The sequence below is a fragment of the Hypomesus transpacificus genome, chromosome 26 (assembly GCF_021917145.1).
Source record: "Hypomesus transpacificus isolate Combined female chromosome 26, fHypTra1, whole genome shotgun sequence".
Classification (NCBI taxonomy): domain Eukaryota; kingdom Metazoa; phylum Chordata; class Actinopteri; order Osmeriformes; family Osmeridae; genus Hypomesus; species Hypomesus transpacificus.
Window position 1 is genome coordinate 5,585,615 of NC_061085.1, and position 13,421 is coordinate 5,599,035.

The 13,421-nt window shown below is 41.1% G+C and overlaps 1 protein-coding gene across 3 annotated transcripts in view; it reads right to left on the bottom strand.

Annotated features, from left to right (window-relative positions):
- riox1 (ribosomal oxygenase 1) overlaps positions 1-13,338 on the bottom strand; it is a 35,895-nt gene extending 22,557 nt beyond the window's left edge. For all 3 annotated transcript variants that reach the window (XM_047049387.1, XM_047049385.1, XM_047049384.1), the window contains exons 1-3: positions 12,994-13,338; positions 12,446-12,571; positions 12,200-12,339 (exon numbers count right to left, since the gene is read on the bottom strand). In XM_047049387.1, coding sequence (XP_046905343.1) covers positions 12,200-12,339; positions 12,446-12,571; positions 12,994-13,164 — 437 coding nt within the window. In that variant the 5' untranslated portion in view covers positions 13,165-13,338. The remainder of the gene's footprint in view (positions 1-12,199; positions 12,340-12,445; positions 12,572-12,993) is intronic.
- Between the last annotated feature and the right edge of the window lie 83 nt (positions 13,339-13,421).

Genomic DNA, 13,421 nt, shown 5'->3' on the forward strand with positions numbered 1-13,421 from the left:
ATCAAACTAAGCAAACTAACATCCGACACTACACATCAAAATAAACACAAGAGTTCAACAATAGGAACTTAAGCTTTTGTTTGTATGTGGGGAGCAGAAGAATGGAGGTGTGATCAGCTTTTTTAGTGGTGAAGTTCACGAAAGCTATCCCCTCGCACCAAATCTCACGCCAAGGTTTTTGAAAAAGTTGGCAGCCCTGTTACTGAATGAGCAACTCTACAAAAATCGACAAAACAACTTAGACACTAACATGACAAAAAAATGCTAGGTAATAGCGGAGCTCTCGTCAGTGCATCCATACTGCAGGCGCACCGGAACCAAGACAGTTTCACCTTGATATCCCAAAAAGGGCTGAATTATAGCTGTGTGAACAATAAGCTAATAATTGTAAGAGAATCTGTTAAACCCCTTTTTTGATGAGAAGCAGAACCTCTACAAACACAGGAGAGGCAATGTCTCATTAGGTAACGTAACGGTGCGTGTCCACTACAGTGTTGTTTAACGCTCTGCACCGCTTTCCTTCCCACAGTGCACCAGGCTCGGGGACATGTCCGATACACTTCATTTTCATTTCATTTCTTGTTTATTTGATCAAGAGGGACAGTGTACATTCATAAACATTAAAATGTAAATGCACCCAATTATTAGCCTGACGTTGTCATACTCATAATTCTAGTCAGAATATGAGTCTGATAACTCTCCGTTGGGCTTTGACTACAGGGCGTGTTTCAAACGAGCCTGGAAAACAAATGCCTCTTCGCTCAATTGGATAGATCTACAACCAATCAGAGCAACAGAGTATGTAACGTATGTTAAGCACCGCATAGTTGTTGTCAACAGAACTAAACTACAAGCAGACTTGAAGTATGCTTGAAGAATGAATACAAACGATTTTTGCCGGTATTGTAAAATTAATTTAAGGGTAGGGAGAGTACTTGTTCACACGGTCAACCTTTTTGAGCGAAACAATAAAGGGCAATGCATATACGAACAAGTTCTCCGTTTAGGATTACAACTCCATCGGGGCCAGCTGATAAATTAAACTTTTACCGAATCCCGTAGGTAGGACGGCAAAAACATATTTTCCATCGATAAATGCCTTGATTGCGTCTCTCTGTTCCTCTTTCAAAATTAATGCGCTGTCGATGTCTTCTAAAACAGACTCGATGGCAGTATCATAACATCCCAGATCTCCAGCGGTAGCCATGTTTGTTCAAAACGAATTCAACTTAAGCGCTCTTTTGTGACGTGGGTGATTACGTTACTGTTGATCATCTGTCCATCATCGTATAAAGCCCGCCCTGGCAATTTAATTGGTTCGCCCAGATTCTGGTTTTCTGTAGTTGGTCCCCAATACGAGACCCTCCAGACCCAACTTCCCGACCAAATGTTTTGGGGGGCGGGGAGAAGTTGGGCTGGCAGCCAGGCTACCCAATTATAGCCAAAAGGCTAATTTCCATTGGCAGTCTCTCTGCCAGAGGGAAAAAGGCTATACAACCTAAAAAAGAGGCATTAACGTATATCAAGCATAACATTGACAATAAATACAAACATTCAAAAAATACAAGTTCTACTGCTTACCCACTAGTGATCACATTTTTGGTTATTTATCAACCATGTTTTGAGATTACTTTTAAAACAGTTGGATGAGGTTGATTCTCGAATGTTTTGAGGGAGATGGTTCCGTTCCCGGACTGACCTAATTGAGAAAACTGACTGTCCAAATACACTTTTTTTTAAAGGAATAACACAGTCTCCTCTTGCTGCCCCTCGAGTAGCACTGGTTGCTGGTGTTCTAAACTTGACTAGGCTGCATAGTGGTGGGTGGGCCAGGTTAAACCGGATTTTGAACATTAAACAGCAGTTCTTGAATGTGATCATGTTGTCCCAACTTAAAAGTCTGTATTTATGGAGGACTGAACAGTGATGGTGTGATTTAGGTTTTTTGTCAAGTATTTTGAGAGCCTGTTTGTAAAGAGACATTACTGGTTTAAGGGTAGTGGAGTTGGCAGTAAACCAGGTGGGTAAGCAGTAGTTAATATGAGATAAAAACAACGAGAACATGTACATTTTAGCAGCCTTGGTGGACATGTGATTTCTAAGATGCCTAAAGTTGGCTAAGGTGAATTTTAAATTTTTGCATATTTTTTTAACATGTTTTTAAAAGTAAGTTGATTATCAATCAAGATACCAAGATATTTGTAATCCTTCACAATCTTGATTCTTTGATCAGAAATAAACACATCGGGTTCAGTGTGAGACTTGCTGGTTTTAGAAAAAAACATAGCAACGGTTTTGGAATTGTTGAGCTGAAGACAACATTTGTTTAACCAGTCAGACACATTAACCATGACCTTTGTAAGCCTAGCAGCGACCTCTACATTATTCTTACCCCACCCAAAGATCACAGTGTCGTCTGCGTACATCAGAACCTCACAGTCTTGGCAAACTGATGGTAAATCGTTAATATAAAGACTGAAAAGAAGTGGACCCAGGATTGAACCTTGGGGAACACCTGTAGACAGATTTTTGAAGTCGGATAATACATTGTTTATTTTAACACACTGAGTTTGAGTTGATAAATATGATTTGAACCAGCTGGATGTAGAAGAAGAAAAGTTAAACTGATCAAACTTAGACTGAAGTATGTTATGGTTGACCGTGTCAAACGCTTTCCGAAGATCCAGAAATACTGCACCCACAGCTCCTCCTCTATCCATAAGGGACTTGACCCTTTCAATAAAATAGACCGTTGCAGTCTCGGTGGAGTGATTTGATCTAAAACCATGCTGCATAGGGTGTAAAAGCTGATTAGAATTAAGATGACAAAATGAGTTGCTCGACTGCAAATTTTTCTAAAACTTTGGACATTATGGGAAGTATGCTAATAGGGCTGTAATTGGCGTTTCCAGTGATCCGGAAAACACCCATGTTCTTGAGAGAATGACAGGTTAGCAATATGGGTAGTAGGCTTTTTTAACAACACGCAAAGGTCTTTAACCATGGCAGAGTTCATTTCAAAGACGTCCTTTGACTCTTTGGGTTTAAATGATTTGATGATGTTCTCTACTTGTTCTTCAGATACCCTTTCAAGGTTAAATAAGAGCACAGTTGGATTATGAGAAATGCCACCATACTGTTGGTGTGAAGGGAAACTGTTGGCAACAGCAGCCACAGAATCCACAAAATACTCATTTAGCATTTCAGCCACCATGGGGGGGATCATGTGAAAGACTGTCATTGATCCTGAGTTCTATCTGCTTTCTAACATTGTTTTGTCCAATTAATTTCTTTATTTGTTGCCATATTTGTTTAGAGTCTCCTTTAGAATTTACGATTATTTCAAGGAAATAATTTGCCTTGGCTTTTCTAAGTTCTCTTGTCACCTTGTTTCTTAATGCTGTAAAAATGTGCCTATCAGTTATCCGTTTGGACTTCAGGAATGTTTTAAGGCCTCGATCCCTTTCTCTCATCAAGTGAATAACATTTTCATTTATCCATGGCAGATAACTCCTTTTATGTTTCCTTCTTGACTCCATTGATAAATCTTTGATTGTCTTGTGTATATTTTCAGTAAAGCATTGGCTAGTAAAGCTCACATCATTTGAAACAAGTATCTCATCCCAACTAATCTTCTGGATAGCATTCTTGAAATCTTCCTTTTTGTTCTTTGGTATCCTCATGGAAGTTTGAGTCGGACCATTAATGGAACGCTTTACACCATTCACTTTTCTCGACATTAGGATCAAATTGTGATCAAACAGTCCAGTGATAAGATTATACGATTTTGTTATTCTGTCTGGTCTGTTGCTAAAAATTTAATCTATCTGGGTGGAGGAAGTATTAGTAATACGGGTTGGTCCATCAACCAGTTGAGTTAGATTAAAGCTGTCAGTAACCTGTTTAAGACATTTTCTTGAGGATTTATCTACCCAATTGGTATTGATGTCACCACAGATTATTATCTCTTTGTTAGTCACATTGTTGTAATAGTTCTCTGAATTTATCATAAAAACTAACAGTTGCTGAGGGGGGCCGGTATAATACAATTAGGATGAAAGACATTTCCGGAGATAGAACCATATTAAGACCTAGACACTCCAAATCACAGTTTGTGAATAATATTTCATTGCAGCTAATTGATTCCTTAACATTACACAAAACACCACCACCTTTACCATGTTTTCGATCATTTCAAAAATGCTGAAACCAGGCACAGTTATGGCTGCATTGGATGAATTTTCATGTAACCATGATTCCGACATCGCTAGATAATCGATATTTGACTCGTGTAAAAGATGCTGAACGTGTTCACATTTAGAGATAATACTTCTAATCTTTATATGACCACCTAAGAGTCCTTTGGGTTTGCTCCTAGCATCCCAAATAAGTTTAGAGTCATTGACAGTTTTAAAGATATTCCATTTACATTGCTTGATTATAGCTCTATTTATGCGCCTGTTAACTAATGTAGGCCTAGAACAGTGAACTGCGGGTTAATCAGTTTCATCGCATGATCCCACCGCTCCGGGAATGGTGTTGAGCAGCGAAAGTCTAGCTGCTTCAATTATCTGACCATTGTCGCTCCCTGGATCACTTGCCGCGTTGACAGCCGTCTCCTCTCCGGGACCGCTCCACCAGCTCGGGCCTCCAGCGATGACAGTCACTGCCTCCCCAGGATCAGAATTCCTCTCCTGACTCCATGGCTCGATCGGTAAGCAGACTGCAGCCACCCGACCACTCTCCTCGTTCCCCACGGCTCTCTGAGAAATGGTGTGGCCTTCGTTCCCCATGACGGTCGAGGGGTCGGTCCGAATCTCATGCGAACAAAATGCCAATCCGTCTGTTGGGAGGCCCGGTTAACCGGGCGGAGACTCTCCAGCGTGCGGCCCCATCTACGGATTCTCACGGGTCGGCGGCAGGGAGGTGGGTACACGGCCTCCGGTATAGCCGGCAGCAGCCATCGATAGGAGTAATCCACGGAGCCTCGGATGTCGCACCCGGCGTAATCACTGGAGAGACCAAACAGCCAGGCCAGATGAGCTTTCAGCCGGCATATTACTCCACCTCTCTTTCCTCGTCTTCTGCGACGGCTATTGCGTGGCAACCGACCAGGAAGACGCCATAGGTGAGAGGGTACAAACGCCAGAACAGGTGGTGGTGGCTTTGTCTGATCGTTAAAGTCCTGGATCGGTAATTTGTTCTCGGAATCGCAGATTTTTAGGAGGATCAGGCGATCATATACCAGTAGTGATGACACTTTATGAAATAAAAACGATAAAAACAGGACAATACACGGGAAAGGTAGCAGAGGTAGACGGCCAGCCACACACAACGGCGCCATCTCTCCCTCTCTCCTCAGGTGACTGGAGTCGACACGCACTCAAACGTCACGTGACGTACACTGGCTAGATGTAGCATGACTTTAGTTACTAAATAATGGTGCTGGCTTTTTTGCAATATTTTACTAGTGAAAGATTACAATACATGTTACACCACCGGTCACTCAACCAGTCATGTGTGGGCTGGGCTAGTAATCTAGCAGTGGCACACACGTAATGTGACGACGAATTTTTAAGTATAAAAAACACAACAGGGACACCGACAACATAGGCAACCATGCACCACTGCTACGTTACAAAAATTATGACTAAATATCGTCGTCAATGAACCTTTTTCACGTGACGAAAATGAGACTAGTCGCAACGTAAATACTGGTCATGTGACGATGACTATAATTAAATGTATAATGCAATATTGTTGACGAATAAACGAGACAAAAATTAGTTTACAAAATAAAAACGAGACGAAAGGTTATAACTTTATTAGCCAACTCATGAGGCTGTGGTTAATGTGTCTCATTTTAACATTAGCTTTAGACGTTAGCTTTAAATCTTAGCCACTGAAGCTGAAAACGACTTGAGAGTCTGAGACAAACGTGTGTAACTAGCGTGTGTGTGTTTGTGAAAGTGTAAAGTGGGTTAATATGTGTGACTAGTGCGTGTACTGTGTTAGGGCTGGCCTATATATTTTTTTTTCTTATCGATTCATTGAAGTAATGACTTCCCTCAATAAAGATATCGTAACATTAATTCATTTTCAATAATATCGATAGAGAATAATTAGGAACAGCAGTCCATTTAACTTCTGTGATACAGCAGGAAGTTGCAGAGAATTGTAGCCTTCGTACGCTCACTAAAATATACTGACTGAGCACCTCAAGTGGAGTAGCTAATGTTAAGCGCAGAAATTGAGTCTTCTTACCAAAAACAGTGGCAGCGATAGCCATGGTGAGGGAGCAACTTCCAATGAAAAGTATTGATAAAAAGGGTTAGTTAAAAAGGGTTACTTCAGTTATTTGGAAGTGGTTTGGCTTTTTGAAATCCGACAAAGAGCAGAGCAATGTTCGGTGCAAATTGTGTCGTAAACAAACAGGTGGCTACCAAGTCTGGTAATACGACAAACCTTTTTTACCACTTTAAGTCAAATCACTCATTGGAACATGCAGGAAGTGTGAGTTTGCGCCAAGGTATTGATAAGTTACTTGACCCCAGGTATGTGCTCCCTGGCCGCAAACATTTCTCTCATACCGAGCTGCCTAAACTTTATGCCGAGTGTAGGGAAAAAGATGAGGAAGAGACTTAAGGCTATTGCACACTGAGTCCAAAAAGTTATATCAATCGCGCTTACACACTGCCTCCGAAACTTTCGTCCGTCCAAAAAATCGGATCGAGTTCGATTTTCTGCCATTTCGCTCCATAGCCAGCATTTTTAGTTTTTTTGGCAATTCAGAGCCACCGAATTTTGAGGCTGACGATTGCGAAAAACGCATATGAAAATGTTGCACTCAGTGTGCAAGCGCCTTTATTTTGCTACTACTACTGATCTGTGGTCTATCGTCTTAATTATCGTTATCAAATGGAAATATAAATATCTATCGTGATAATTTTTTACCCATATCGCCCAGCCCGACTGTGTGTATATTTGTTTGTATGAGAGAGTGTAAAATGGGTTCGGAGTTCCACCTGACTGACTGCATGTGTACTAAGCATCCCTTGTTGGCTGATACTGTAGCTAATTTTTCCATTCACATAGCAATCACACTGAACTGAATTTGGGTTCAACAACATGACTTTGAATACCTTATTCTAGACCAATACATACATTTAAACAAATGATTCTGGCATTAACATGCCTCCCGACACTACTGCTTAGACTACTTCTGTTTTGATTAAGAAAAGACTCAAATAAAATTTCCATTGACTTCAACTAGACGAAAATAGTCATGGAAAAGTCTGACTAAAATGCTCAGACTTCGACTGAAACTTGACAAAAAAAAAGTATGAACGTGACTAAAACTAATAACTAAAAATGAAGGCTTGACACAAAGACTAGACTAAAGCTAAAATTAAAACAGGCCACCAAAAACAACACTGGTAACAAGAAACCAATACAATTGGCCAACACTCCTCATTTACATGAGAATTATTTCAGCTCACGCCGCCCACGCCACTGTAGTGGACACGTACCATTAGTCTCCCACCAACTGAAAGGTTGTTGGTTTGAATCCCAATTTTTCCATGATTTGAAATTGTGTTTAAAAAAAATAAGCTACAGGACATGAGTAACTCCCACACAAATGGACAGATGATCAACAGTAACGTAATCAACAACGTCACCAAAGAGCGCTTGGGTTGAATTCGTTTTCAACAAACAACATATTACATTGCTCTGATTGGTTGTAGGTCTATCCAATTGAGCGAAGAGGCATTTGTTTTACGAGTTCGGTTGAAACATGCCCCATACTCACAGCCCAACGGAGAGTTATATTCTGAGTAGAATTATGAGTATGACAACGTCAGGCTAGCTTGCAGCTACAGTGCCCTCCAAAAGTATTGGAACAGTGAGGCGAATTCCTTTATTTTTGCTGTAGACTGAAAACATTTGGGCTTGACATCAAATAATGAACGTGAGACCAGAGATCAACGTTTCAGCTTTTATTTCCAGGTATTTACATCAGGATCTGATGCACAACTAAGAAAATATCACATTTTGTTTGAATCCACCCATTTGTCATGTGATCAAAAGTATTGGAACAGATATACTTAAAACATATTTAAGTGAATAAGACTTAATATTTAGTTGCAAATCCTTTGCTTTCAATAACTGCAGCAAGTCTGTGACCCATTGACGTCACCAAACTTTTGCATTCTTCCTTTTTGATGCTTTCCCAGGCTTTCACTGCAGCCTCTTTCAGTTGTTGTTTGTTTTGTGGGGTTCCTCCCTTCAGTCTCCTCTTAAGCAGGTAAAATGCATGCTCTATAGGGTTTAAGTCTGGAGATTGACTTGGCCAGTCTAATACATTCCATTCCTTGCCCCTGATGAACTCCTTTGTTGTTTTGGCAGTGTGTTTTGGGTCGTTATCTTGCTGCATGATGAAGGCTCTGCCAATCAGTTTGGTTGCATCTTTCCTTAAATTGGCAGACAAAATGTTTCTGTAGACTTCCGAGTTCATTTTGCTGCTGCCATCATGTGTTACATCCTCAATGAAGATTAATGAGCCCGTCCCAGAAGAAGCCATGCAAGCCCAAGCCATGACATTACCTCCACCGTGTTTCACAGATGAGCTTGTGTGTTTGGGATCATGAGCAGTTCCTTTCTTTCTCCAAACTTTAGCCTTTCCATCACTTTGGTAAAAGTTAATCTTTGTCTCATCAGTCCATAAAACTTTGTCCCAGAATTTTTGAGGTTCATCTCTGTACTTTTTGGCAAATTCCAGCCTGGCCTTCCTATTCTTCTTGCTAATGAGTGGTTTGCATCTTCTGGTGTAGCCCTTGTACTTTTGTTCATGAAGTCTTCTGCGAACAGTAGATAGTGATACCTTCACTCCTGCCATCTGGAGGTTGTTGCTGATCTCACTAACAGTTGTTTTAGGGTCTTTCTTTACAGCTCTCACAATGTTTCTGTCATCAACTGCTGATGTTTTCCTTGGTCTACCTGTTCGACGTCTGTTACTTAGTACACCAGTAGTTTTCTTCTTCTTCAGGACATTCCAAATGGTTGTACTGGCTATGGCCAATGTTTCTGCAATGGCTCTGATTGATTTTCCATCTTCTCTAAGACTCACAATTGCTTGTTTTTCACCCAAAGACAGCGCTCTGGTTTTCATGTTGTTTTCACCTCTGAATACAGTCTGCATAGACAAAACCTATCTTACCCAATCTGAACCTGAGTGTAGACATTCAGTGGTATTTATTGATTGAATAATGTATGTAATAGGACACACCTGGGCAACAAAACACACCTGTCAGTCACATGTTCCAATACTTTTGCTCACGTGACAAATGGGTGGGTTCGAACAAAAAAGTGATATTTTCTAATTTGTTCATCAGATCCTGATGTAAATACCTGGAAATAAAAGCTGAAACGTTGATCTCTGGTTTCACATTCATCGTTTGATGTCAAGCCCAAATGTTTTCAGTCTACAGAAAAAATAAAGGAATTGGCCTCACTGTTCCAATACTTTTGGAGGGCACTGTATATTTTGAATTCTAACTAATATAACATTTAAAATCATGCTGTTCAGATTCACTTGTTCTATGCAATTATTCAAGAGAAACAACACAAATTCAAATTAAGTTTATACAATAATGCAACTTCCATCCACCTTCTGTTCATCTGGGATTGGGTTGAACCCAGCCACCCAAAGGAGGGAACTCATTTTGGACGCTTGTATCCGAAATCTAACTTTTCCGGTCACTACCCAAAGCTCATGACAACAGGTGAGGGCTGGAACATGGATCGACAGGTTAATTAAAAATGTTGCCTTCCGGCTCAGCTCAATTTGCACCAAAGTAAAACGCCCCCATCACTGCTGACACCGCACTGCTCCGCCTGTCAATCTCACTCCTTTCTCCCTTCACTCGTGAACAAGATTGAGATACTTCACTCGTAGCATGAACCCATTACCAAATAGGGAGAAACCCACGATTTTCTGGTAGAAAACCGTGGCCTCAGATTAAATGGTGATGACCCTCATCCAAGCCATTTCACACATGGCTGCAAACCACCCCAGTTTGTGCTGAAGATCACGGATGAAGCCCAAATAACCAGGTAATCTGCAAAAAACTGGAGAATTCTGAGGTTCCCAAACCAGACACCCTCCTTAGGATGGTGCGCCTCAAGATCCCGTCCACAAATATCACAAACATGATGGAGACAAGGGGCAATACTTGGAGTCTAACTCCCACAAGAAATATGCTTGACTTTGTGCCAAGAATGTGAACACAGCTCTCACTTTAGTTATACAGGGACCGGTTCGCTCGTAGTAACGGCCCAAGTGCCCCATACTCCCACAGTGCCCCCCGAGGGTCCACAAAACCCATGTAGACTAGATGGTCAAACTCCCATTACCCCCCCAAACAACTCTGTGAGGATAAAGTGCTGATTCACTGTTCCACGGACAGGACGGAATACGCATTGCTCCTCCTGCATCCTCGGTCAGACCCTCTTTCCAGCACCCTGGAAAAAGCTTTCTTGTGGAAGGTGAGCAGTATGTTACCCCAATAATTGGAGCACACCCCCCGGGTCCCCTTTTTTGAAAATGGGAATCACCATTCCACAGGCACTGTTGGAGACTCCCACGACACACTGAACAGATGTTTCCCTCAAGACAGCCAAAAGTGTCCAGAGCCTTCAGCATCTCAGGGCAAATCTCATCCACCCAGCACCCAGCTGCCACCGAGCTATTTAAACATCTTGATGACCTCTGACACGAGTGAGGATTACCCCACTGAGGGCATGTTGGTCGGGTTAAGAAATTCTCCCACCCAGCTGAGCACAACCCAAGATTATTTTTGTAGGTTGTCCAATGTTTTCACTGTACAGGAAAATCCATCATTGGGACTTTCTGGGGACTCGAGGCTTTTTTGTTCCACATGAGAAATAAGAAATGTCAATTTTTTAGACATTTTGGACTTATGGGGGGAGAAGGAAACCACAAACTCTAGGCGTGGCATGTAGCGCCACCTATTGCCGAATGTGGCCCATTTGCAGAGTGGGAGTTACTCGTGGCCTATAGTATCAATGTACAAAAATTGCTTTTTTTTTTCACCCAACAGATCTTGATTTATTGGACACTTTAGGGACATAAACATAAGAATAGTAACAATAACAATTGTTAACAACATGAGCAAAAGTTGGAACAGGGTTTCAAAGCGGTGGTCAAAGCGGCCCGTAAGCGCCTTTTCTTCCTGAGGAGACTAAAGAAGTTTGGTATGGACTCGGTCATCCTCACTAACTTTTACAGATGCACTATAGAGAGCATTCTGACTGGTTGTATTACAGTGTGGTATGGGAGCTGCACAGACAGGGACCGCAAGGCCCTACGAAGTGTGGTCCGTTCTGCTGAGTTCATCATCGGCAGGAAGCTCCCAGCCCTACAGGACACCTACCACACACGTTGCCTCAGGAAAGCCGGCAGGATTCTAAGAGACTGTTCCCACCCATCCTTCAGTCTCTTTACCCCGTTGCCTTCTGTCAGGCGTTACCACAGCATCCGGTCGCGCACACGCAGATTGGACAACAGTTTCTACCCAAGGGCCATCAGGCTTCTGAATGGACATTGATTTACTGCAAACTAGTCACTTATACACTGTCACTTTCAGCTACTGGTGGCACTATCAGTAACATTGCACTACTGTACCTCGCCACCAGGCTCCTGTATGGTCATTGATATAGTCACTGATCTGGAAATTTGCACTATTGTACTGTACTCCACTTAGGTTAGAATAGGTTATATGGTTGAAATAGGTTTTATGTCCATTTAGGGTTAGTATAGTGTACTATTTATTGTTATCTGTAATTTAGGAAGTTTTAGTATTAGGGTTAGTATAGTCATTTATTTATTGCTATCTGTATATTTAGGAAGTTTCACTTATTTAAGCTCAGCATAGATGTAAATTATGTTCTGTGTACTTATATGTTATGTTATGCCAGGTGCTTTGCGTTGTCTTGTCTTAAGAATTTCAGTGCCCAGTCTAACCTTGTGTTGTTCTGTGTACCTGACAAATAAAAGACTTGTACTTGAACTCAAGCTTAAACAGTACAAGTAGATAAGTCGAAAAAAAGTGTGTGTGTGCGTATGCTGAATTCAAATTCAGTTTCTAATGACATTTCAGCCCACAGTACACATTATTACCTGAGAAAACTCTTGGAGGGAATGGGGAAAATCAGCCACTGGAATAGTTTGCTGGCTCTTTCTCTGCTGTTGGTGACTTTGGATAGGTCTATCAGCAGAGCGTCTAGAGCCTCACCATTTCGTTCTAGACATGTTATTTCCTGCATTCAGACATGAGATCAAATTTGAAATACTCAAACTCTGAATGTGTTCACAAAACAAAGACAAACCCATGATGGTCCAAAGAATAATATGAACCACACTAACCTCTGTAAGTCTCTCTTTTTGTGCCAATCTCTTCATCTTCATGCCCACATGACTTCTTTTGGCCTTTTTAATGGCTTTTGAGTGCTGGATACCATTTTCTTTCCTCTTTTTCTTCTTTAAAGTTACCTGGAAGAACAGTTAGTAATATAAACACGTGCATAGAAATTTCCAATAATCTGAATCAGAATCCGGTTTATTCATATACAAGATGCCTCATTGCTATCTATCCTGACCAGTGTCTTTTCTGTCTAGCTTTCATACCATTAGCCCGTATACACTAGACTAGAAACCTTCTAATTCCATGTAGTATTTATATCTCCTCATCTCTGCACTAGCCAACGTTAGATAATTGAGCTATAGATTATATTGTTTATTAATAGATGTAATATGATTGACGACTAGCAGCGTCACTGTCGAAACTATAAATTAATATGACCAAACTTCAGTGTAAGACGATCCATTCTCCTACAAGCATTGTTGTAGTGCCTGCAAAGACAAAGACAAAAATGCAATGAACAAAAAAAACACTGCTAATATTATCTACTTACCTGCAAGGATGATGGCTCAGCTGCAGGAGTCAATTCTTTAGGCACGTTTTGATATAACGCAAAGGCGGACACATGCTTACACTCCATTTTTCGCGTTTTCATCCGTATACGATAAACGCCTTCTTCGTTTGTAAAATATTCTTTAGGCCTCACTGGTATCTCTGTCGCCATCTAAAGTGTCGGCTGCCCTAGGCAATTCACCAAACCCATAGTCTTGATCAAACATAAGAGAATGGGTATATGCTACAAGAGGTTTAAATAAAATACATGTCACTTTTAATTTTGTATTTATAATTGTATGTAAATTATATGTAGGAATACATGGGTCTACGTAAACACGCCACGCCACTAGATGGGGAGCTTATACAAAAATGTTAGCCAGAATTCTTCGGTGTATTTTGCTTATGATGTACCCTCGTTTTGAGGAC